Source organism: Haemaphysalis longicornis, unplaced genomic scaffold (genome assembly GCF_048455015.1).
Source record: "Haemaphysalis longicornis isolate Haplotype H1 unplaced genomic scaffold, Haemaphysalis longicornis Haplotype H1 scaffold_2, whole genome shotgun sequence".
Lineage (NCBI taxonomy): Eukaryota > Metazoa > Arthropoda > Arachnida > Ixodida > Ixodidae > Haemaphysalis > Haemaphysalis longicornis.
The window spans coordinates 285,958,620-285,980,807 of record NW_027526295.1 but is presented as its reverse complement, the minus strand read 5'-3'; the positions used below and the strand labels follow the sequence as shown (position 1 = coordinate 285,980,807).

The 22,188-nt window shown below is 50.7% G+C and overlaps 2 protein-coding genes across 5 annotated transcripts in view; both read right to left on the bottom strand.

The window, feature by feature from the left end:
• LOC144170804 (integrin beta-PS-like) overlaps positions 1–6,637 on the bottom strand; it is a 75,625-nt gene extending 68,988 nt beyond the window's left edge. Inside the window, exon 1 of one of the 3 annotated variants that reach the window (XM_077700814.1) lies at positions 6,240–6,637. In XM_077700814.1, coding sequence (XP_077556940.1) covers positions 6,240–6,278 — 39 coding nt within the window. In that variant the 5' untranslated portion in view covers positions 6,279–6,637. Of the gene's footprint in view, positions 1–6,091; positions 6,180–6,239 lie in introns of those variants that run through there. The other 2 variants (XM_077700811.1, XM_077700815.1) reach the window with 2 other exon arrangements.
• Positions 6,638–8,653: 2,016 nt separating this feature from the next.
• Positions 8,654–22,188, bottom strand: part of LOC144170802 (transcription factor 15-like) — a 47,698-nt gene continuing 34,163 nt past the window's right edge. For both annotated transcript variants that reach the window (XM_077700810.1, XM_077700809.1), the window contains one exon: positions 8,654–10,502. In XM_077700810.1, coding sequence (XP_077556936.1) covers positions 10,347–10,502 — 156 coding nt within the window. In that variant the 3' untranslated portion in view covers positions 8,654–10,346. The remainder of the gene's footprint in view (positions 10,503–22,188) is intronic.

Here is a 22,188-nt window from a genome sequence, read left to right as displayed (position 1 = left end):
GTAACCCCACGTGCATTTTTCAGATCGGTAAATCTTGAGCGTGGATGTGACGTTTACGAGGCATGCCATGTGTGTTATTTACGCCCACACTCAGTATTTACAAATAGCAGACGACGCTAAATGCGCCAAGCTGGAAGTCAAGCTGGAAGTGAAAGTTCGTTGCTTCATGCAATTTTTTCATGCCTGCATGCAGTTCCACGAATCGAGGGGTATATTGCCGCTAAATGCTCCCACAAAGCCGGTGTGTGCAACCGATCTAGGAATGCTGCGGCGCTGGCCTTTGCAGTTGATGACGAAACGGCGTCGACGTCGTGCACAAGCGAAAGACAAAGTTGGGGGGTGTCTTCGAAGATTTACCTCAAAGCAGAAATTGTGACGGACGACGCTTCCATAACTTCATTTCCTACGGCTGAAACGTGTTTAATTTCACAGAAATGCTCTTACTACAGTAATCGGGAATCGTTGATAGAATAAATACCGCATGATAGTAGAACGTCATTGCTTGTCGTGGAGAAGCATTGCTTTACAAGAATTGCAATGGTAGCTGGCTAGTTGGTAAATGGTTTTTCAAAAACCAATTCCTGCGTGGCTGAAGGACGCAAGACAGGAGCGTGCCCGAAACCTGTACTCATGCTTCACAACTGAATGCTGCGGTCGGTTTACAAGCTGCCACCTACGCTTGAAAAATCATGTACACCTCCGTCTAACGACGATGGTTTATCGCAAAGCTCTATCGTATGGGTTTTTTTGGTTGCCTTCTGGATTTAAACTTTGACTAGTTAAGCGTCGAATTTGACCAGCACGCAGTTTGGTCTTTTGATCGCAGCGTCTTTGACTTTGACCATTTCCCATTCTATTTCTCACGAAGAAAGCTTTGTGGTCAACCATCATAGTCATTAGACGGAGGGCTAGATGATTTTGCTGTTTAATTTTGAACTTCCATGCCCCCTCTCCAAATCAAAACTTTTTCCAGCGTGTCGGAAATGTGTCTGTGGTGGAGGACTCGGGCTCATGCACCCATATTTGAGGCAACTAATCGCGCGTTTTTGGTGTCTTCACCAGGCACAACATGATTTCTTTAGGTACTCTGTAAAGAATACTTAAGGATTAAAAAACACCGGCTGATGTTAACACTGCCGCATGTTTTAACTATCGGTGCCAGCCTTTATTCTACGCAGGTGGTAAAACGGGAAGGGGAGGAGGGGTGGTTTGTAGCTTGGGCTGTTGAGTAGGTGAATAACTTTGGCTCTTGATAAAATGACCACGACAAACGTGGGATTTCCACTTCGGCTTTCAGGCTCCCAGGCTCCCAAAACCGAAGGTACAAAGCTCACGGTTACAGAAAGTGTAAACTACCGCAACATTTCTACGGCTACACGGTAATCCATCTCGTATGCAGGGGCCTTTCTATTTAAAGCACACGTATCGAGGTATCCCAGCGCTAAGGCTGGCGTGGAAACCGTAGTCATTGAAACCAGTGAAGATAATTTAAAGTGGTAGAAATGAATTCTAATATTGCTAATAGTTTTATTCCTACTCAGCGCGGAGCCAAGCGCAGAGCGCTGAAAAAAGCGCTCGTGTCAATGTATCCCTTCCCCAACCTTACAAGCATCCAATAAGTTTGCGTAGCCGTTAGTGCACTTAAGAAGAAAATAATTCTAATAATAGCAGTTTTATTCGTACTCAGAACGGGTGGAGCCAAGCGCAGATCGCTGCAAAAAGCGCTCATGCCATTACAGCCGATACCCAACTTTAGACGCGTCCGACAACTTTACGTAGTCATTACTGCATCTAAGAACCCAACACATCTGTCTAGACTTCGTTTCATCTCACATGTCTGCTCACAACACCACTAAAACATTCAAAGCACCGAAGCAAACATGACAAAAACAACGGGAGGCTGTGTAGTCCAATGCACTGGCTCATTCCACTGACGAGGGGAGCGCCGAGTGGTGGCGCCACCCGTCCAGCTGCCCGGTCCCTATAGAAAACATCGGCGGAAAACGAAAAAGTTAACTTATTAAAAAAAAGCACGTCCCGCGGAGATTCGAACTTTTGACTTGCAAAACAAAAATCCTAGCGCCTAAGACCACTCGGCCACGAGCCAGCTCGCCCGGGGTTGGATATATAAGGTATATAATGTATAACCAGTTTACACTTTTATTTAGTTTTAGCATTCCAAGCAGCTTAGGCGACTATTTGTTGTTTTGCGCTCGTGCAGTAAGCATCCCCCAAGTTTCCACAATATCTCACGTCTAGCAATTGCATTTCTTAGACGGAAAAGCGTTCGCAGATGCGTAGTCGTGCTGCTGGCCGCTGTGCTTGTTCGTCCAGCGCAAAAAAGTGCTTCCCGCTCTTCGCTGACTCTTCTCCCGCCTTCAAGAGGCCTTACATTTTCCTACTGGCGTACCAGTCAGCGAAGCGTCGCATGTGCGCTTGTGCAGCGCTTGTGTGAAGCGACCTTGACTTGGAGCTAGATACAGTGTACAAGCTAACCAAGTAAAGAAAGGCACATTCTTCCATTCACAAACGTGTCCTGGCTTCGTTTCAACTGAGCGAACGAATTGCGACTACTCGTCGGCGGCCGGCGGACGAAACGCTGGGCCGGGGAGCCGTGCAGTAGCGCAGCCAATTGCGAGCTCGGCTCCTTCCGACGTCACACGAAAACGCCACAGAAAATGGGCGAGCGTAAAGAGAGGAGGACAGCATTTTCGAATTAATTTTTCTACTAAATAAAATCGCGTAAACGCGCCCAGAGTGGTAGAAACATGGCCTGGGGACTCCGGACTATAATTTGCGCTAGTAATCCCGCAATGTTTACGTATCACTTCAGTGTCCCTTTAAGTATCGAACTGAGTTTCGATGTGTTAGCGCGGGCAGTGGTTTCAGAAAGCCATCTCGTCAGCCGTGAGAATGCTGAAAGGAGGGCTGCGCAAGACTGCAAATAAAAATACCGCCACCCCGAAAGGGACCATGAAAACGAAACACAACTTCGTGAAATTTGAAAGAATTACCCTTTGGTAACGCATTCAGCTTCGCTAGAGCCACGAAAGGGGTTTCTGTCAAAGGTCAAAGCTTTTTGACAAACTATAGCCTGTACCGTCACCTGCTTATTATTATTATTACGCCTTTATTTGTGACAAACTTCGTAGGCTGGCTTGTGTGCTGTTTCACGTGAAAACTTTTGTTCCCATGCATATTAAGAATAGTGTAGCTTAATACATTCGCATACGGTGTGCATGGCATCACCCTTTTTGCTAGCTGTTCGTCCCGATGTAAAACACGAGTTGATGCTATACTGAAAAACCTAAATCTTACGGCTTTTCCACGTACAACGCTAATGACATTTTCAAAACGTTGTGTTCGATTCGGAGGGTGGTCACCAATCACTTTCGGGTTTCCGATTTTTAAGGTTGAACACAAGTCTGGCTGTTCGGGTTGTACGAAATCAGCCTCGTTTTGTTGGCCCTCGTCCTTGTGCTCGGCACGGTATGGCGCGAAGATGTGTGTATGTCGCAAAAATATTCAATGAACTGCCGGAGGCAATCTTCGCTGCGTCTTCCAAATTGAAATTCAACAAAAGCCTCGAATGCGGACACTGCACAGTATACTAAATAATTTAGTGTAAATGTTGTAACTTCCGTGTTTGTTTCATTTAACACGAGGGGCAGGAACCAAAGGCCGTAATGAGGTCTCGACCACGGTCCCAACTTCATCGTAAAAGACGTAGGGTTTTACGCGTCCAGCTGGACTGCAAGGCAGATCATGCTGAGTGGCTACGGATTTACAGTCGCCGGATATCATAGTAGAAATTAATACGAAGAAATGGACTAGTGCTGGCCATGCAGTGAGACGAAGTGCCAACCGGTGGACCACCGGGAGAATGGATGCCGAGAAAGGGGTCCAGGTGGGAGAGACGAAATGTGGAAGTTCAGACGCAAAGAATGGACTCCTGCACAAGGGACCTGAGTAGGTCGTTGTTGATGATGACGACGACTCGTAAAAGACGCGTGTTTAGCTTGTACGTGAGTGATCTCTCGGATGTACAAAGCGGTTGCTTTGTGGCTTTAGTGCGGATGTTAGACTTGCATGACTCGCTCTCCCCTGTGCTCGGGAGTGGCCCGCGAAAAGCTTTTCCCGCCCTGGGGGCAAATGGCGACGCGCGAGGTGTAAAACACGCGTGGATAGCGAGGGAGCGAACCTGGAGCGCCGGAAACTCCTAATCGCGGATACGCTATCAAGTGTCCAGCAATGGAACGCGCTGGCAAATAGACAAGTAAGTGCCCGCTGGGAAGATAAGCGACCGCGACGCGGAGACTCCGAGTCACACCATAGTTGTGGATGACGCCCCGCCCGAGAAATATTTTCGGCCGCCGACGTCGACCATTCCAAACCGATGTTTCACGCGGGAACATTCCTGGCAAAAGAGGCCCTGCTCAAATTTTATACCCCTGCTAGGAACGTTCAGGCCCTGCGTCAGGCCCTGTCTTCTGGTCAGAATGAGATATTTCCTTGGGGGAAAAGAAAAAAAGCGGCACCCGGCCACGCCTCTTTCTATTCGTGACAGAGGCTTGGGATAATGTCGAACGCACTCTTCAAACTTTCTCGTCGCTGGCCTCGGCGGGCACAGCCATTTTGCAGCCAATCGATATGCTGAAAAAAGACCCCTCTGCATGACGCCCATACAAAAGTGAACTTACTTCATACTGCCGGGTTTGTCTAGTGTTACGTCTAAACCCACGTGCTCCCGGGTTAGGCTAATTTTGTCGTCTGCAAATAAATGTACAATTAAACAGCAATATGGCGAGAAAATGGCAATAGTTACCCTCCAATTAACACCTTTATCTTCCGATGCTGATCGCACCGATTTTGGGCTAACCGCTGCCCACAGAGCGAGTATGCAGGACATCACATCCATGGATCGGATAGGCCTCTGGCATAGCCTAGCAACCACTTTTTCGGCTCATCCATTCATTCCTGCATAGCTATCGTTGGGCTAAATTGTGGTTTACTCCTCGTTTGTAAGTATACACGATTGACGACATGTTACAGCTGCCACTACACGAAAGCCCAGGACAGCAGCGGAATTCGCGCGTGAGTGCGTTACCGGAGCACTTTTAGCTCGCAAGGGCAGCTCCGATGTCACCGAATCAAATGGCACCCTTCATACCGATCCATTCTGAACCCTCTGAGAGAGCCAATGAACTTTTCGCTTACGCTCGCTGCGCGCGGTAGAACTCGTGAGCACTGAAGAGACGTCGACCGCGGGCGGTCTGGCTGACCCCGCTCCGAGCACGTACACGTGCGCAACGTGGGGTTGTCTAGAGAGCTGCGCTTCGAGCGGTAAACTGAAACCCCTGTGAACGTACCATGCATGTTTGTTCGTGCCCCTTAACCCAACTTCGCGTCGGCACTTCAGCGAGCCCCGAGACAAGCGTCGGTCTGTCATTACCCCTTGCCGCTGACGTCATTTGTGGCATGCACAGAAGATGGTAAGAATGCAAGCCTTAAAACAAACGTCTGGTTGACAGGAGGGGGCTCCGTACTCTGCAGGTGGAGGAGGAGTTTTCATTCCAACGGTCCGGACGTCTCCTCAGGGGCCGAAAACACCTGCTCCTTCTCGGTATGAGTCGCGAGTCATTTCCGTAGAGTCGCTATCCGTCTTGTTGCCTTTGACACGAGTCACAAGTCGAAAACAAGGCGCACGTGCACGCGGCACGACCAGTTATCGGCGTTTGAGTTTGAAATTCAGGATTAAATGTTTTTTTTTTTTTTTCGATACTGCAGCAGAGCTGCCAAATGAAACACCGTTACTGCTACCGTGGCTACAAAAACAACGGGTCACGAATGGTTGGTTATTTAGATGACAGTTAAATCGGCCCCTGCGTGGCAACACTGAGTTATAAATCTTACAGGTCGCAATTGTTTTTCACACCTTCCGCGCCAGCAATTGTGGGTGCACTGAAATTCCGCAAGTCACAACAACGCAGCCCGCCGCTTTGTAACAAGGAGGGAGGCAGAAAACCAAGCAGAAGGCGAAAAGACTCAGCAGTATAAATGCGCGAGCACGAATAATCGCTGCGGTACTGACCACAATCATAACGGGTAGTCGTTTCGGTCTCCACGCATCGCGTCTCAGAGCCCATGGATAGGTTTGCTTTTGGGTCCAATGCATGTCCGCGGCGTGCTCGCCCGCGGTGTAACGAGCACTCACGTAATACTCGCCGGGATCCACTCACCAAGTTCCTCGAAGGTCGCATTGCCGGCGCGTTAATCATATCTGCGCTGCGAGTTCGGTGTCTCTTGAAGAAGCCACGCGCGCTGCCGGGGCTCAGTCACCACACCACCACACTGCGCGCACGCTTTGCGGGATCTTGCTGCGTCCGTGGGGCCGCGTGGTGACGACGTAACCGGCGCGGCCGCGGAACGCTTGCAACCCTTTGTTTAGTGACACTAGCATGCACAAGTCGGTTCGCCTTCACCGACGCTGTGCGAGACCTGGCGACGCGATGACAGCGATGATCGGGAGAACAACCCGGGCTGCGCTGCAACTCACTGCAGCAACGCGGCAATGCACGTTTGACGATGCTCGTCGCAGCAGACGCTCGGCTCGCACCTGTTTGCAGACGACGGATAAGGCGCGCAAACCCAAAACGTCGTCGAATCCGGATGTGTGGCGCCATCTGTGGTGTGAGCATGCAAGCACTGAGACGGCGTTTCACGGTACGGTAGGAACGGCGCTGATTTCCTCCACGAACTTGCCGCGAACGGCATGCAACGGTGGGACTCACGGAGAAAAGGCATGACCACAGTGCAGACAGATTTTGTTGCCGTTTTGAGCTGGCCTCAGTATTCCGTCTGGAGGCTCAATGCCTCAATGCTTTTAGGGACCTTACTCAATGCGCTGCCCAAGCGCTCCCGAGTGGCGGCGGTCCGGTGAAGTCAGCCGTGCACACCGAAGTTCGTAGAACCGTCTACGTAGAGCGGACGGATGACATCGCCAGGCCGAGTGCCCTAGCTGAGTCACATGCACGGAGGAAAAGTCTGAATTGGCACACAGCCGTGAATCACAATTTCCGCCTTCGTGCTGGACCCTCTGTTAATTTTTATGCCTATCTGCCCACATCACTTGGTAGCGTACCAACGAGTTCTCTCGTTGGTGGAAAACTGGGGAACACGCCGCAGATGTCTCAGCATTTACCCTCTTCAGCTCCTCAGCGCTTTTTTATTTGTTGTTGCCCAACTGCTGCTTTCTTGTTACATAACAACATCTGCCTGAAATGTGTAAACAGCTCACTTCGTTCGGAGATTGGGGCACAAAAATACAAGGCAAAGGTAAACATGAGTTTCAATCTGTGCAACGCGTCAAGTCCCCATAACAAAACTTTTGTAACGCTGTTTAAATTGCGTATACGCACCTGATGCTTACGTGCGTGCTCAATGTGTTGCTTTCATTGGTGGATACCTCCCCCTTTTATTATGTATTCATCAATCTTGGTTTCGGCGTTGTGCTCACTTACTGTTTTTTGTTAGCATATTTATTCCTCTTGCTATTCATCGCATGTTGCTTGCTCGAGCCATTTCTTTTTAACTATCATAAGGGGTCCGACATGCGGTTCAAAGCTATACGGTTCTGCCACATATCTAATCTGCATTTGTTTTGCGCAGGCTTTTTGTTGTTAATGCAAGTCTAAGTGTCGAGGCATGCATAAAGTATTTATTGTTTCAGACAGCTCTTTGTGTTCCCAGGTTCGCTCGTAAATGTGGCCTAACAGAATTGATAGCTTTCCCGAAGTCAGCGTCCTCGATCATCCTCGACATCACCACCGCAGTCGTCGTGAACATCTGCGTAGCTGTCATTGGGGGCCCGGGCCCCGCGACAGCAGCCTTAGTCCCTGGCCCGAAATTTGTTGATCCGGCACTGTTGCACTGGCACTGTTTTGTTTATCTGCAGGCGGCGATTTGTGTTCCGGCTGCGCAAAGCAGTCTCTGGTCTCCCGATCTCTGAAGCACAGTACATTTGAATGCACCTCGCCAGCGCTTTCCGCAAGCGAATATTGCAGTGTGCGCTCTGACCTTCTCACAAATTTCGCACACTGGGATTATATATGCGCTGCGGCATGGGAGTGCATCGTAGTGGAGGAAATAATCGAGATCATCTGATGTACGCACGGGCGCTTTTGTTTTCCGCCCCTATTTCCACTCGAACCCGCAATTCGGTGCAGACAGACGAACGACCCCGCTCTCCCTCAGCGATCGCCTTTCTGGGAGTGACAGCGAGGGCAGCGGCATGCACGTACGTAGGGGACATGGATATTTCTGCACGTCCGCAGTGTTATTATATGTTGCGACGGTTGTGCAGAAGAAGGCTGCTCTGAAAACTTGGTTATTGCGCGCAGTTTTGCGCTGATCAGCGCGTGTCAAGTACCGTTTCGTTTTGCTCCTTTTGTTGCATGGGGAGAGGCGGCTTTCGTTCTGCGCCCTCGTGCGTCAGCTCCCTGGACGGCAATTGGCGACTACACAGCTAATTTTAAACGCTCACACTACCGTTGAAATTGCTATTAGCTACACTGACATGTGGCCTTAGACAGCAGGTCACCAGCTGCCGATATGCCAGCCAGTAAGCAGGTCTTGAGAACCAGCGAGTCGAAACCACGTTTCACATTGATCTTTATTGCACTTGCTCTAAAGCCCCAAATACATATTTAAAGCGGCAAACAAACCAAACGATAGCTAAAAACGCGAATACAAATGACTGAAATAAACAGGAGGCAAGGCGTGTTCGGAACTTGGCCAAACTCTTTACGCTTTCCCCATGTACCATGGTCTGCTCCCTGCACGAATGGTGTTCGTCGGACTGGCTTTTTTTTTTTAAATGCAAACGAAACATATATGGTCCATAACCCTGTACACGAAGCGTCATGGCTACAGATGAGACCAAGACCGACCCCCGTGTAGCCTCACACGCAGAGCCAACAGCGGGATACCACGATCGATGTCTTTTTTTTTTTTCTTCCTAACATTTGTGCATTGGCGGATGACATACAGAGACTGGGAAAGACTAGCAATAAAAGTAGTACGAGAGAGGCGAAGGCAACAAGGGGGAAACTCCTGAAAGCGGCACGTTGAAAAATGGTCAGTAAACAAGAATTTGGGGGGAAATGGGGGAACGCGTGACACTGTACACGGGACTGAAGCGCACACTGCGCGTGGTAGCACAAAATTACGTGGGGGCTACCCCCGACTCAAGCCCGGTTTTCCGTTAACTGCCATGAATGGGCAAAGCGTGCTCGTCAAGAGGATGGCATACGGCCAAAATAGCTGTGCATCTGCGTCGAAGAAAGGACGACCTTGCTCTGTTGAGAAGAGATTCCTTACGTGTGCACAAAAGCGCCTCTAAATAGGGTATTATATGCGACCATCTCGACCTCCGAACAGAGAGCGTTGGCACCGAGCGCGCGGTTTCTCTTATTTGCTTCTGAGGGAATCGTAATAGATATCGTGTGAGCCACTATACGCGGCTTTTGTGCCCTCAGTCAGCTGAAGTTCAGTGGAGCACTGCGCGCAGCCTCGAAGTGGCCTTATCGTCTGTCTCGGTGCTGATACGGAATGCGATTATGCAACGCGACCACTGACAGCGACCGAAAAGAGCTCCTTGGGAGACTGCGCGCATGCTACCGACAGGCCTCTGAAACAATGATGTTGAATAAAACACTCGCCTGAGTTAGTCGGCCGCTTCGGTGGCCTGCAATATCAGCCAGCCGCAAAAGGAAAGCGTGGTGCCCCTTGGTGCTTATCGCGTGTGAAACGCGCCATTACAGTGCGCCGTGCAAGCCGTTTGCTTAGTTTTCTTTTGTCCTTTATTTCCCATTCATTGCATTCCACCATCAGGTGGATAGTGCTCATGGCCCTTCCATTCATATGCAAGCTGAAACACGTTGACCTCCAAGCACGTGAAAATTTATGTCCCTGCGAGCCTGCGTTTACTTCGAAAAGCACTAAATCTATTACACTGTACCTAGACAGGTTCTTGACAAATGCGTCAGTTCTGCACAGCGTAGACAGGGACGTAGCCAGAGGGGGGGGGGGGGGGGGGGTAAACGTGTTACGACCCCCCCCCCCCCCTTCCCCCATTCCTCAATTTTTTTCCAGACATCGCATAAGCGGATGCTACTGTTCCTTTTCGCAAAACCTCCCCCTTTCTAGAACCCATAACCCCATCCGGAAAAAAAGTTCCTGCCCACAACTTCGCCCGTACACTACGTAGAACGTACGCAGAAGAGGTTCCACCCTCCCCTCTCGTCGGGAAAGGCCCGCACGTGCGCCGGCACCCCTCGAAGGGCGGCTCATCGAGACGCGGAGCGCCTCTCGGCCACGCAGAAGACGCACACCGCCCCGGGTGCTGCTCCGGCGCAGCCGTGGGGCGCGCCTTCCCCCTGCAGCCTGGTCCGCGTCGCCGACAGGTGGCCGATGTAGACCGCAGCCAGCCGAAGGGTTTCCACCTGCGCAAGGCTTCGATTGAGCATGACGCCAACAGGGTAAGCTGCACTAGTGGCAACGGCGGGCGGCAATCTAGGCGGAAAAACCGCGAGCACCGAAAACACTGTTGGAGCTGAGATACTCATCAATACGAAAGCATTTCAATGATCAGTGAGTCGGAAAATCCGGCACCGACCGACAGCGGATCATTCCAAAAACTGGCGCGCCGTCATCTAACTAAAACAATAGAAATCACGCACCCCATCCGCCTAACGACGACGACGACGACGTAAGGCATTCTTTGGTTGTCTTCTAAGTTTGGACATTGGCTCGCAGACGGCTTGGACCTTGAGCTTTGACTTTGACTCGCACGAAGTTTGGACTTTTCATCACAGCGGCTTTGACCCTTCGCCATTTGATTTCGAAAGCAGAAGGCTTCATGTTCAACCACCGCCGTGGTTAGACGGAGGGGTGCGCGATTTTTCTGTCCAATTTTGCACGTCCATGCACTCCTCTCCAAATCCAAACTGCTTCGACCGTGTCAGGATGGCGCAATCGGATGGACGTCGGCTTCATAACGCGAGGGACCCAAGTTGGATGCCGACCACCGGAAGCGTTTTTTCTTGTGGAACTTCCACGATCATCGTCAGAGAAAGTTGGCTTTGCTGCAGTGCGTCTACGGTGCCGCTCGCGGATGAACTAGCGCTTCGCTTTAAACTGTGACATGAACGGGAATCGAACTTAGGGACGCCCGGGCGGTGACTGGCAGGTGCCTAGTTACATCAAAAGTGGATCGGTCGCCGACGTCGGTGATCGATCGAAGCGATGATCCGATAAAACGACGATTGCTGGCTCGTTGGCCGACGGCACACAGCCGACGACGGTCTACTCCAAGCAAACTCAAAATGTACAATACGTACACTTCATTTACATTACGTCTTTCAAGGCTCATGATCGCATACAAGAGGTCGGGCAAGGCCCGCATCGAGCGGGGCTCGCCGCTCCTCTCCTCTTCCTCTATCCAAAAAACTCAAACTCCTCGAAAAGGGACGTCACAACTTGAGAGTGAGGGTGGCTCATTGATTAGCCCACACTGGGCCACTGATTGGCCACCGTGACAAACAAAGTAGTCACGTGACCCACCTCTCTCACTCTCATACAGAAATCCAAAGGTATTCCGCAAAACACAAATATAACAGAAATGTCAACCAACCAACTAAAAGCAGACCTAACGACGGGAATCTGCTCTCGGGCGGCACGTCTTAAGTATTGTCATACCATGTACGCATCAGAAGAAATGACTCATCGTCGCATCCAAGCAAATACCTTCGTCCATCCAATTCGCTTACACCACATGTTTCCCACTCAATTTCCCGCCCAATGCACTTTTAAATGCACAGCATTTCGTAGCCTCGCCTGTTCCTGCGTCGGACGGTGTCAACAGTTCCGCGTCCGCAGCAGGTGCGCCTCTCCTTCCCTCCTCTCTCTCAACAGCAGCTGGCGCGCGCATGCGTCGTAGCCAGCCCGTTCGCTCCGTCGCGGTCTCGGCGTAACAGGTGCGTGATAGCAGCGCGGTGGGGCGTGGAAGGGCGCGCGCTGCTTGCGCATGCGCGCTCTCCCCCCCGTACTGCTCTCCCTCTACGGCGCGCGCTGCAAATATAGCGGCTAGCGGTCGCTCGTGTTTCAGTCACTGCGTTGCTCCTTCCTTCCTTGGTTGACGCTCGTGCCAAAATTACGCCAAAATTACGCCTTAGCAAACAAAATTACGCCAAGGTGAGGCTCATAAAGAGACTAGATCACTTGATTGGCCTTAGCCCCGTCAAAAGATAGAAGTCAGAATGTCTAATATTGGACCTCTTGACTCGTTGGACCTTTTGACTCGCCTTAGCCGCGTCAAAAGGTCCAATACGAGTCAAAAGATCCAACGAGTCAAAAGATCCAACGGGTCGAAAGGTCCACAGTGAGTCAAAAGATCCAACGAGTCTAAAGATCCAACGCGTCAAAAGATCCAATATTGGACCTTTTGACTCTGGATCTTTTGACTCTTTGGATCTCTTGACTCGGAATCGTCCTTAGTCTGGGAGGGGATTAGCGCCGACTCCCGCATTGTCCCGACGCGCGCGCAGACGAGGCGGCAAGGCAGACGCGGGGGGATGGTAGCCTCGCAAAGAGCGCTGTAAGCCTCCGGCTTGGCCTTTGAGCAGAGGCCGCCCGCTGAACGTAATGGTGTGTCCACTTTAGGACGCAGACGTCCTGTATTTGCTCGTGGGGTGTAATAGCGTGCGTGGGAAACGCACTATGAGTGTATAAGAGAGAGTGTTGGGTCACGTGACCGCAGGTGGGGACACATGTGTAATTGGCTGGTTCCTGTGGCCAATCAATGGGTTTCTATTAATTGTTTAAAGGGTTTTTCTCTCTTTCTTGTACGCCCCCTTTTTGGAGGCGGGGTTTTTATCAAAACCGGAGTGTTGGGTTTTCTCGAGGGTCGGTCGAGAGGGGATCTAGTTCAGTATAGATCTCGGCCGAACAGGCTGCTGCTGTCAGAGTGACAATGTAACCGTCACTCTGACCTGATGTAAACTTGGAGTAATGTAAATAGTGTAAATAAACCTAATATCCCGCAAGGAAGGCAGTCCTCATCCCTCACCCGCTCCAAGCATCGGTCGTCGGTCATCGGAGCGAGTCGAGATCGTCCTCTCGGCTCGCGCATCAAAAGAACATCACTATTTCGTCTCCATCAGTTCGCCCAGAAGATGGAGAGGCGAAATCTAACTGGCGCAGTCGACAGGATGACCACGACCATCGGCTGGAGCTGGTGGGGCATTGCGGAGAGACTCCTTCAACGCAAGGTTCGGCTCCGACCAACAACGAGCCCAACTCCAAGCATCGACGGGGCGGCACCTCAGCGGGAGGCCTCGTGAGTTCCGGCTCAGTGCGGCAGCAGCCGCGATTCAACGGCAACGGGGCGATACCTCAGCGGGAGGCCTCGTGGGCTCCGGCCCAGGGCGGCATAAGCCGCGGTTCAACGGGGCGACACTTCAGCGGGAGGCCTCGTGGGCTCTGGCCCAGGGCGGCGTAAGCCGTGGTTCAACGGGGCGACACCTCAGCGGGAGGCCTCGTGGGCTCCGGCCCAGGGCGGCGTAAGCCGCGGTTCAACGGGGCGACACCTCAGCGGGAGGCCTTGTGGGCTCTGGCCCAGGGCGGCGTAAGCCGCGGTTCAACGGGGCGACACCTCAGTGGGAGACCTCGTGGGCTCCGGCCCAGGGCAGCGTAAGCCGTGGTTCAACGGGGCGATACCTCAGCGGGAGGCCTCGTGGGCTCCGGCCCAGGGCGGCGTAAGCCGCGGTTCAACGGGGCGACACCTCAGCGGGAGGCCTCGTGGGCTCTGGCCCAGGGCGGCGTAAGCCGTGGTTCAACGGGGCGACACCTCAGCGGGAGGCCTCGTGGGCTCTGGCCCAGGGCGGCGTAAGCCGCGGTTCAACGGGGCGCACCTCAGCGGGAGGCCTCGTGGGCTCCGGCCCAGGGCGGCGGAAGCCGCGGTTGAACGAGGCGAACCTCAGTGGAAGACCTCGTGGGCTCCGGCCCAGGGAGCACGGCCCCATCCCAGCGGCGAGAGCGGCGCATCGGATCCACGAGCTGCTGCACCAGCGACACTGCGACCCGGCCGAACCCGGAGCGAGCACAGGTGGGCCCTGATTTGTTTTCTCCGGGTTCACCATGGCCACTATGCTAACGGGATGTCGCGGCACCGACCGAAAGGTAAGTGCCATGGTGCTCGAAATTGAGGAGTTGAGAGCTGAATTAGCTCTCAAAAATGCCCAGCACGCTTTAGAAAAAGCAAGGCTAGCGGGTAGCCGGGGCGCGGGTAGCCCGTCCGAATGGACGGCTGAGGAGCTCAGTGCTCAATTAGCCCAAGGAAGAGCGGAGATCGCTTATGAAAAAGCGAAGCTTCGCAGGATTGGTAAACTCGAAGAGGATACCAGTGTTTTCATAGTTTTCGTTCCATCATGGGCGTTTCGAATGGCGCAGGATGAGGAGGGTGGGAATGCAGTTGAGGGGGCTGAAACAACTCCAGTTGTTGAGAAACCCCTTAGCGTTCCCACCGCGACAGCTGAAATCACGGGACTGCGCGAGACAGCTGTCCCAGCTCCGGAAATTCAGGCGGGCAATGTACAGCTATCTGTTGCCGAGGCCGTCCAGGGAAGTGTCGAGAGTAGCACCGCCCCATGCGCCGACATAGATTCCGCGGCCGACCGCGAGGAGCCCCTCGTGGATGAGCTAATTCAGAGATCGAGCGAAGCTGCAGAAAGCATTCTCATCTCGGAGGAGGCAGAGGAAGCGCAGGGGTCGGGCAAGGGCAGCGGAACGGCGCGCCTAATTGTGGAGCTTCCGTGCGCAAAGCATGAATGTACAGGCGGCCCGCGGCGTCTCGCGCGTAGGTCAATTCCGACGGGCCCAAGGACGCGGAAGGCGGCGGCAGGTGGGGCGGCGCAGGTGCGACATCGTCGTACGCGTTACCGCCGCGTAGGGTGTTCCTTTTCTCCTGGGAGCACGGGACACCGCGAGCCACGCCAGGGTTTGTTTAGAATCAGCTGGTGGTGCATGAAACGGAATCAGCTTCCGTGCGACGGTCGTTGTGTGCCACCGTGGAAAGGGGTGTTAGTGCTGAATAGTGTGCAGTGCTAGACAGGAACGGTTCAGTGTTGTTTGGCGCACACTTAGTTGTTAGCGTTTTTTTTTTTCTCTAGGTGTGTAGGGATCGCTCAGATGAGGATTATTGTTAGTTTTACCTGTACTGTCGTTCTCCCCCTTTTTGTTATTTGTTTCTGCGTGCATGGGTTGGGTGCGTTCAGCTGTCGTAAGTCGTGTGATTTGCGAGTAGCCCAGCTTGGCAGATTTAACGCTGTCTTCTTGAGGAGTAGAGCCGCTGTTACAGCACGGTAGGGAGTTTACCTCTGGGTACAATGGCGAGTGCCTTTCTTTATTTGCGCTCGTTGGCATGTGGTCATGGTGGGCCATGGAATGTGCAGGTAGGGCCCCCTTGTGGCGCTTGTGTGCGAACTAATGTCTAAAGTACTGAAAAGTGAACTTTCAGTACATCGCATGTGGACAGCAAGTGAACCGCAACCGGGATGAACAATCTGTGGTGCATTCTGAAAGAACAGGCGTCCGCGAGTGCGTGAAGAGACGCTGAACTTCCTTAAACGTTCTTTTTATTTGTACAGGACTAGCCTCATCTTGTGCGTTTGGGTTTGTTTGGGTGTCTGTTCCTTTCCTTACAGTGAAAGAATGCTCCTGCATGCACGTAACGTTTAAGAATGGATGGTGTCATTCATTCAGTTGTCAAGTTCGAACATTTATACCCTTCGTGGGGTTTGTTGCCTTTAATGGTAGAGGGTGCCGCGAGTTTGTTCTAACGGGCCTTGTAGCTGAGCGCTTTCGTTTATTGTTTGATGTTGCGCAAGCCATGGCTAGGCCAAGGCACTGAGTATGCCGTGTTGTACCGTTTTTGGTGCAGTTGGCCGGCGCTTTGTGCTGGTTGGGTTGGTGTGTACCGGGTTAATTTTGTATTGTTGTACTGTATTGTACTTTGTATTGTACTCGCGTAACGGCTTGAGTGTTTTTTTTTAGTTCTGGCTCCGCAGTAAGACATAACGTGCAGTGAGAGTTAATGTTGTACGTACAGCTAGCGTACCGACAACATTCTTAGTGCGGAGGTGTTATGTTCGGGCTCCTCATTTAATTAAGGAAAGCCGCCGGTGGCTCATGTTCGGCGTCGCGTACGCTGGTTGCGGCTATTCCGTGTCCCTTTCGTGTAACCGCACGGACGCCAAGTTCGGAGCCGCGGAGAGCGTGTTTTGTGCCCGTCCTTTTGTGTGTCAAAAGACGGGGGCGATTAGCCTGAGTACCTCTGTCGCGTCGGAGGTGGCTGGGTTATTCGGCATGACAAGCTGACGAGAAGCTGAATAATGGTCGTGTCTCTTAATGTCGAAAGGGCGCGCGGTGTAAGTTTGGAGAATCTGCGACGTCCGCGGAGGCGCTGGTCGTTGACGGGTCGTTCGCCTCGAAGACGATCGCTTGGGCCTGAAGCGCCTCTTCCCGGGGGACGGACGGCAGGCGGCGGCGTCCTTAGCGCTTATGGTCAGAAGATCCAAAGAGTCAAAAGGTCCAAAGAGTCAAAAGATCCAATAATCACGTGACAGCCGAGTCAAAAGATCCAACGGGTCAAAAGGTCCAATGTGGGTCAAAAGGTCCAAAGAGTCAGAAGATCCAATGAGTCAAAAGGTCCAAAGCGAGTCAAAAGATCCAACGAGTCAGGAGATCCAAGGGGTCAAAAGGTCCAATAATTCCGAAACCACGTCAGAAGGTGCGACGAATTATGAGAACCTTCGGAGCCATGGCTAGGGTGTGCAATTTATAGACTGCGTCATTTTATTGTATTTTTAGTGTTATTTTCTCTCCAATGCTTGAACTTTCACTTCTAAATGTAGAAGATATGCACTTGGCGCGCCGAATGAAGCCGTGGCTAATTTGAACGTTATGAACAACACCATTCATCAAGCTTGTTTTTATTTCTGATTATTTTCTCAGGTTGTTCTCGTTTCTCGCTTCTCTGTCATTTGATACTATTACATTAGAATATTTTGGTAGTTATTGCTTATGTAGGATGTGAGCTTCAGCGATGTCGACAAGCGGTCGCGGAATAAATGGTCCCGGAACAAATGGTCCCGGAACAAATGGCCCCGGAACTTATGGTCCCGGAACTAATAGTCCCGGAACAAATGGTCCCAACTTCAAAGTAGGAAGAAATGGTCCCACCACTACTACGCCTTAGCGCCTGCATGAGGGAAGGAGGAGAGTCAATCTAATTATATTTATGCTTGTATCTGTGCACACTGTATTTTGCATCTGTTCGTACACAGTATATTTGCTAATTCTGAATTTGCTTGAGCTCAATGCTGTATACAAACTTTTTTTGTCGCACGTGTACGATCTCCCGTGCTTGCTTTGTTCGTACTTTTTTGTTATTCCGAGTGCCAGGCAAACCAGTGGTGAACCTTTCAATCAAAAATCTGTGTGTACTGGGCCGCCCTCGGCCGGTGTTTAAAGTGAATACAATAACGGGCTACCGTAATTTTTCTTCGTGAATGCAGTTTTCTTATGAAGTGGAGCAACACAACTTTTTAAATTAACATGGCTGACATACAATACTCGCAAGAATAAAAAAATTTTGTTAATGCTTGAGAAGTGAGCCTGACTTCATCCAGTGCGTTGAGCCTATTTACAGGGACGGTATTATTTAGGTTATGTAAAGTATAAGAAATGTGCGTGGGACGGTACTGTTGACCGCCAGTCAACACAGAGCTGTACTGGTGCATTGCGCTCGCCGTTTTGTCGCTATTTCAAAAGGGAACTTCACTCGATGAGGGTTTATTGGGTTGGCTAAGCTGAGTTATTGTGCTCACCCCCTGAAATGCTTCGATATCTGTAGTTCGAATCAAGCGAAGCAACACTAATCAGATTTTGCACCTCGATAATTTTACAGCTTGCAGTTTATAAACTGGTTTTTCTCCGAAAATAGGCAATACTTTGCTGGCGGGCGGCATCTCCTCAAAAGCCAAAGCCGAACGTTTAGAGTGGTCTTCGCGCGGCTAACACCTTACGGTGTCGTCGCCTACCGCCGGACACCGAGAAGAGCTCCTTCAACCCGAGGCGAATTCCTAAATGACCATCAACGAACAGCGCCGACGCCGGCTTCGAAAATCGTCAAAATCTAGAGACGGCACCCTTTCGCTTCCCGTCAGCTCAACACCGAACGACCGCATACCAACAGAGGTACTAGGGCTCAGCACCCCAGTCTTTTGCCACACAAAAGAGGAAGGAGCACAAAGCATGCACTCCACGACCCCCAACATCGCGTCTTTGCGGCTGCATGAAAGGAACTGAGCGTACAGCTAGAAGCGGAGGCGACGCCAATACATGAGCCACGGGCGGCTTTCAGTAATTAAATGAGAAGCACGAACTTAACAGTGCTGACCGTCGCGACAGCCTGGCTTGACCAGCGGCTCAGCTAATGCTTGCGATCAGACCATAGGTCCACATGTCTCGACACTGTGCCTGTCACCCCCCTCGCTTACTAGCGCGTCTCGCGACACGTGCGGCTTCCTAGAACACGACCGGACTCACAATCAAAACGTGGAAAACCTAAAAAAGAAAAATGTTACAAAAATCAAATACCGAAAGAGAGAGGGAAGTAATAAATAAGAATGTTCGTCTTGAACGTATAAAAAATGCGACGACTAAAATAAAAAGGACGGATAAAATATGAAAACGGGCCAATCGTGTAATGAATGCCGTGCACTTTCACAAAAATGCGTGGTTGGCAGAAATACCGTGTTTAATCGTTCTAATCGCCGAAATTGATCTAACCGGTTAAACGAAATCTAAAAAAAAGAAAACAAACATAAAAAACCTAAGAAATTACAAACTGCACTCCAGCAAAATAAAACAAATTTAAACAGAATCCATGTGGAGTTTTATAGAAGCATGTTGCCTGAACAGGTGCCTGGGACCATTTGTTCCGGAGCCATAAGTTCCGGGACCATTTGTTCCTACTTTCGAGTTGGGACCATTTGTTCCGGGACCATAAGTTCCGGGACCATAAGTTCCGGGGCCATTTGTTCCGGGACCATTTGTTCCGGGACACCCACAAAAAATCAAGAGTTCGAATAGCAGTGCTACATTGCTACCCTTTGGGAAGCTGGTTACTAGGTTTCCAGGCGACCTGAGTTGAAGTACGTCATGATAACCTGAAGCCGCTAGTTGCAGTCCGCGTGTCTCTTTTTTTACACTCTCGATAGTGTAGTGTCAACCCCTGCTTGTGTGGCTTCGCTTCCATTTTCCATTTTGTGCAGCTAGAGAGCTACGGGCGGTGGAAAGCTGATGCTGACATTGGTCTCGGATAAGAACAAAGCCACGGCCAAAGTATGGCCAGTATGCTTTGAGGAAGAACGCCGAAAATGACAAATGACCTCTTCTTTCTGCAAATTAAATCTATGTATGTTCCAGAAAGCATTAACAATGCCTTTGGGCATTTCAAGCCACAAACACACTAAACACACCGATTTCCTGGAAATGGGGGTGACGCCGGGACAGAAACGTCCGGTGAGGTAGGGAAGGTGCCCTTGGTAACGCATCCGTAATAAGGCATTATGCGCGTTGTGTTACCAGCAAACAGAAGAGCACATGGATGCGAAATGCCAAAAAATTACAAGTTGTTTGTGATTGAGTTCGAAAGCGACTGGTTCCTATCCCCTAGCGAAGGCGATCAATTACGCAGCTTTATCACAGGTACTCGAAAGTGGAAAAAAATCGTTAGCGTCACTGATTTTTAAACAAAGATATGGTGATAATAAGTCGCTAAAAAGAAAGTGATATACGCAACAATAACATTATCTCAAAGCTACAGTTATTACGGCAACAAGTCCGCAGATAAATAGTGCTTCATTTGGGAAGGCCGCATGACCTTTTCACAACGTTAAAATAACGCATAATTACGAGCAAGAACACGAGTAATAAATAAGTACGATTTTGTGTCGACAACTGCCACGACGCACACATCTTGCTGCCTACAACGCGCGCTTGAATTGGTTTTTGTACCGAAAGCTCCGTGTACCGAAAGGCCCCGAAACCGAAACGGACTATACTGAAAAGACAGGAGCCGGTAAATGGCATTGTTAATGTTCGCTTAACCTCTGAAATAATTTCCCATGCCCGTGACGCAAACGTATTTGTCTATGAGAGCAACATGCATATACTTGAAAGAAAAACTATAGCATATATGGCTCGGAAATTGGTGTTACAACGAATGAACACGCTCCTTGTAGGGAACAAAATTAGCAAACAAAATTACGCCAAAATTACGCCTTAGCAAACAAAATTACGCCAAGGTGAGGCTCATAAAGAGACTAGATCACTTGATTGGCCTTAGCCCCGTCAAAAGATAGAAGTCAGAATGTCTAATATTGGACCTCTTGACTCGTTGGACCTTTTGACTCGCCTTAGCCGCGTCAAAAGGTCCAATACGAGTCAAAAGATCCAACGAGTCAAAAGATCCAACGGGTCGAAAGGTCCACAGTGAGTCAAAAGATCCAACGAGTCTAAAGATCCAACGCGTCAAAAGATCCAATATTGGACCTTTTGACTCTTTGGATCTTTTGACTCTTTGGATCTCTTGACTCGGAATCGTCCTTAGTCTGGGAGGGGATTAGCGCCGACTCCCGCATTGTCCCGACGCGCGCGCAGACGAGGCGGCAAGGCAGACGCGGGGGGATGGTAGCCTCGCAAAGAGCGCTGTAAGCCTCCGGCTTGGCCTTTGAGCAGAGGCCGCCCGCTGAACGTAATGGTGTGTCCACTTTAGGACGCAGACGTCCTGTATTTGCTCGTGGGGTGTAATAGCGTGCGTGGGAAACGCACTATGAGTGTATAAGAGAGAGTGTTGGGTCACGTGACCGCAGGTGGGGACACATGTGTAATTGGCTGGTTCCTGTGGCCAATCAATGGGTTTCTATTAATTGTTTAAAGGGTTTTTCTCTCTTTCTTGTACGCCCCCTTTTTGGAGGCGGGGTTTTTATCAAAACCGGAGTGTTGGGTTTTCTCGAGGGTCGGTCGAGAGGGGATCTAGTTCAGTATAGATCTCGGCCGAACAGGCTGCTGCTGTCAGAGTGACAATGTAACCGTCACTCTGACCTGATGTAAACTTGGAGTAATGTAAATAGTGTAAATAAACCTAATATCCCGCAAGGAAGGCAGTCCTCATCCCTCACCCGCTCCAAGCATCGGTCGTCGGTCATCGGAGCGAGTCGAGATCGTCCTCTCGGCTCGCGCATCAAAAGAACATCAGTATTTCGTCTCCATCAGTTCGCCAAGAAGATGAAGAGGCGAAATTTAACTTTATTCAAAAACTTTCAAATTTTGCGCCACAGTGACGTATTATGAGCAAGAATGACGTCATACGGGCCAACAATAAAATATAATTTTCAGTGTGTTAACTGCACGTTAGCATTCAAGTGATGCGGTCAAATGGAACTAGAGGCCCCATTACAGGCGTCCAGTCATGTGTCGTCGCGACAGGTCAGTTAGGCGGCCGCCAATCGCACAAACAAGGTTCCGTGACGTCATAGGAAAGTTGCGGGAAATTGGCTAGGGGGTCGCGACTGCTTCGCACGTTTTCTTTAATATTTCCGTTATTTGTTCGAAGATTGCGATGAGATTGGTATCATTGTTATCCGGACTAAGCAGTCTTTCTAATAAACCCAACTTGTATTTTGTCTTCATGGCTCCTTTAAAATGTCAACGGTTACCCTCCGCCGGCTTCTCAAACGAACGCATAGAAATTCCCCTTTGAAAACTTACACCCCTTTCAGCTATTATGGAGTAACCGACGACGCTACGTCGTCTCTGGGCCCGCTCGTCGGGTGGACACAAAAGCGCGGCGAATAACAAAGAAGCCTCCGCGGTTTCTTCTTACGCCCCTCACGCCCAACTCAACTCGGCCGGCGGGGAAACAACCACAATACAGGTAAACAAGCTAACCCCAGCGAAAAATATCTATAGTTCATACCACAAGCTAGGTGCAGCACTGTGGAGGCTACATTGGTGTCAACAGTGCGCCCACTGAGGGCGCCTAACTCGCCGTGAAAGGGGTCC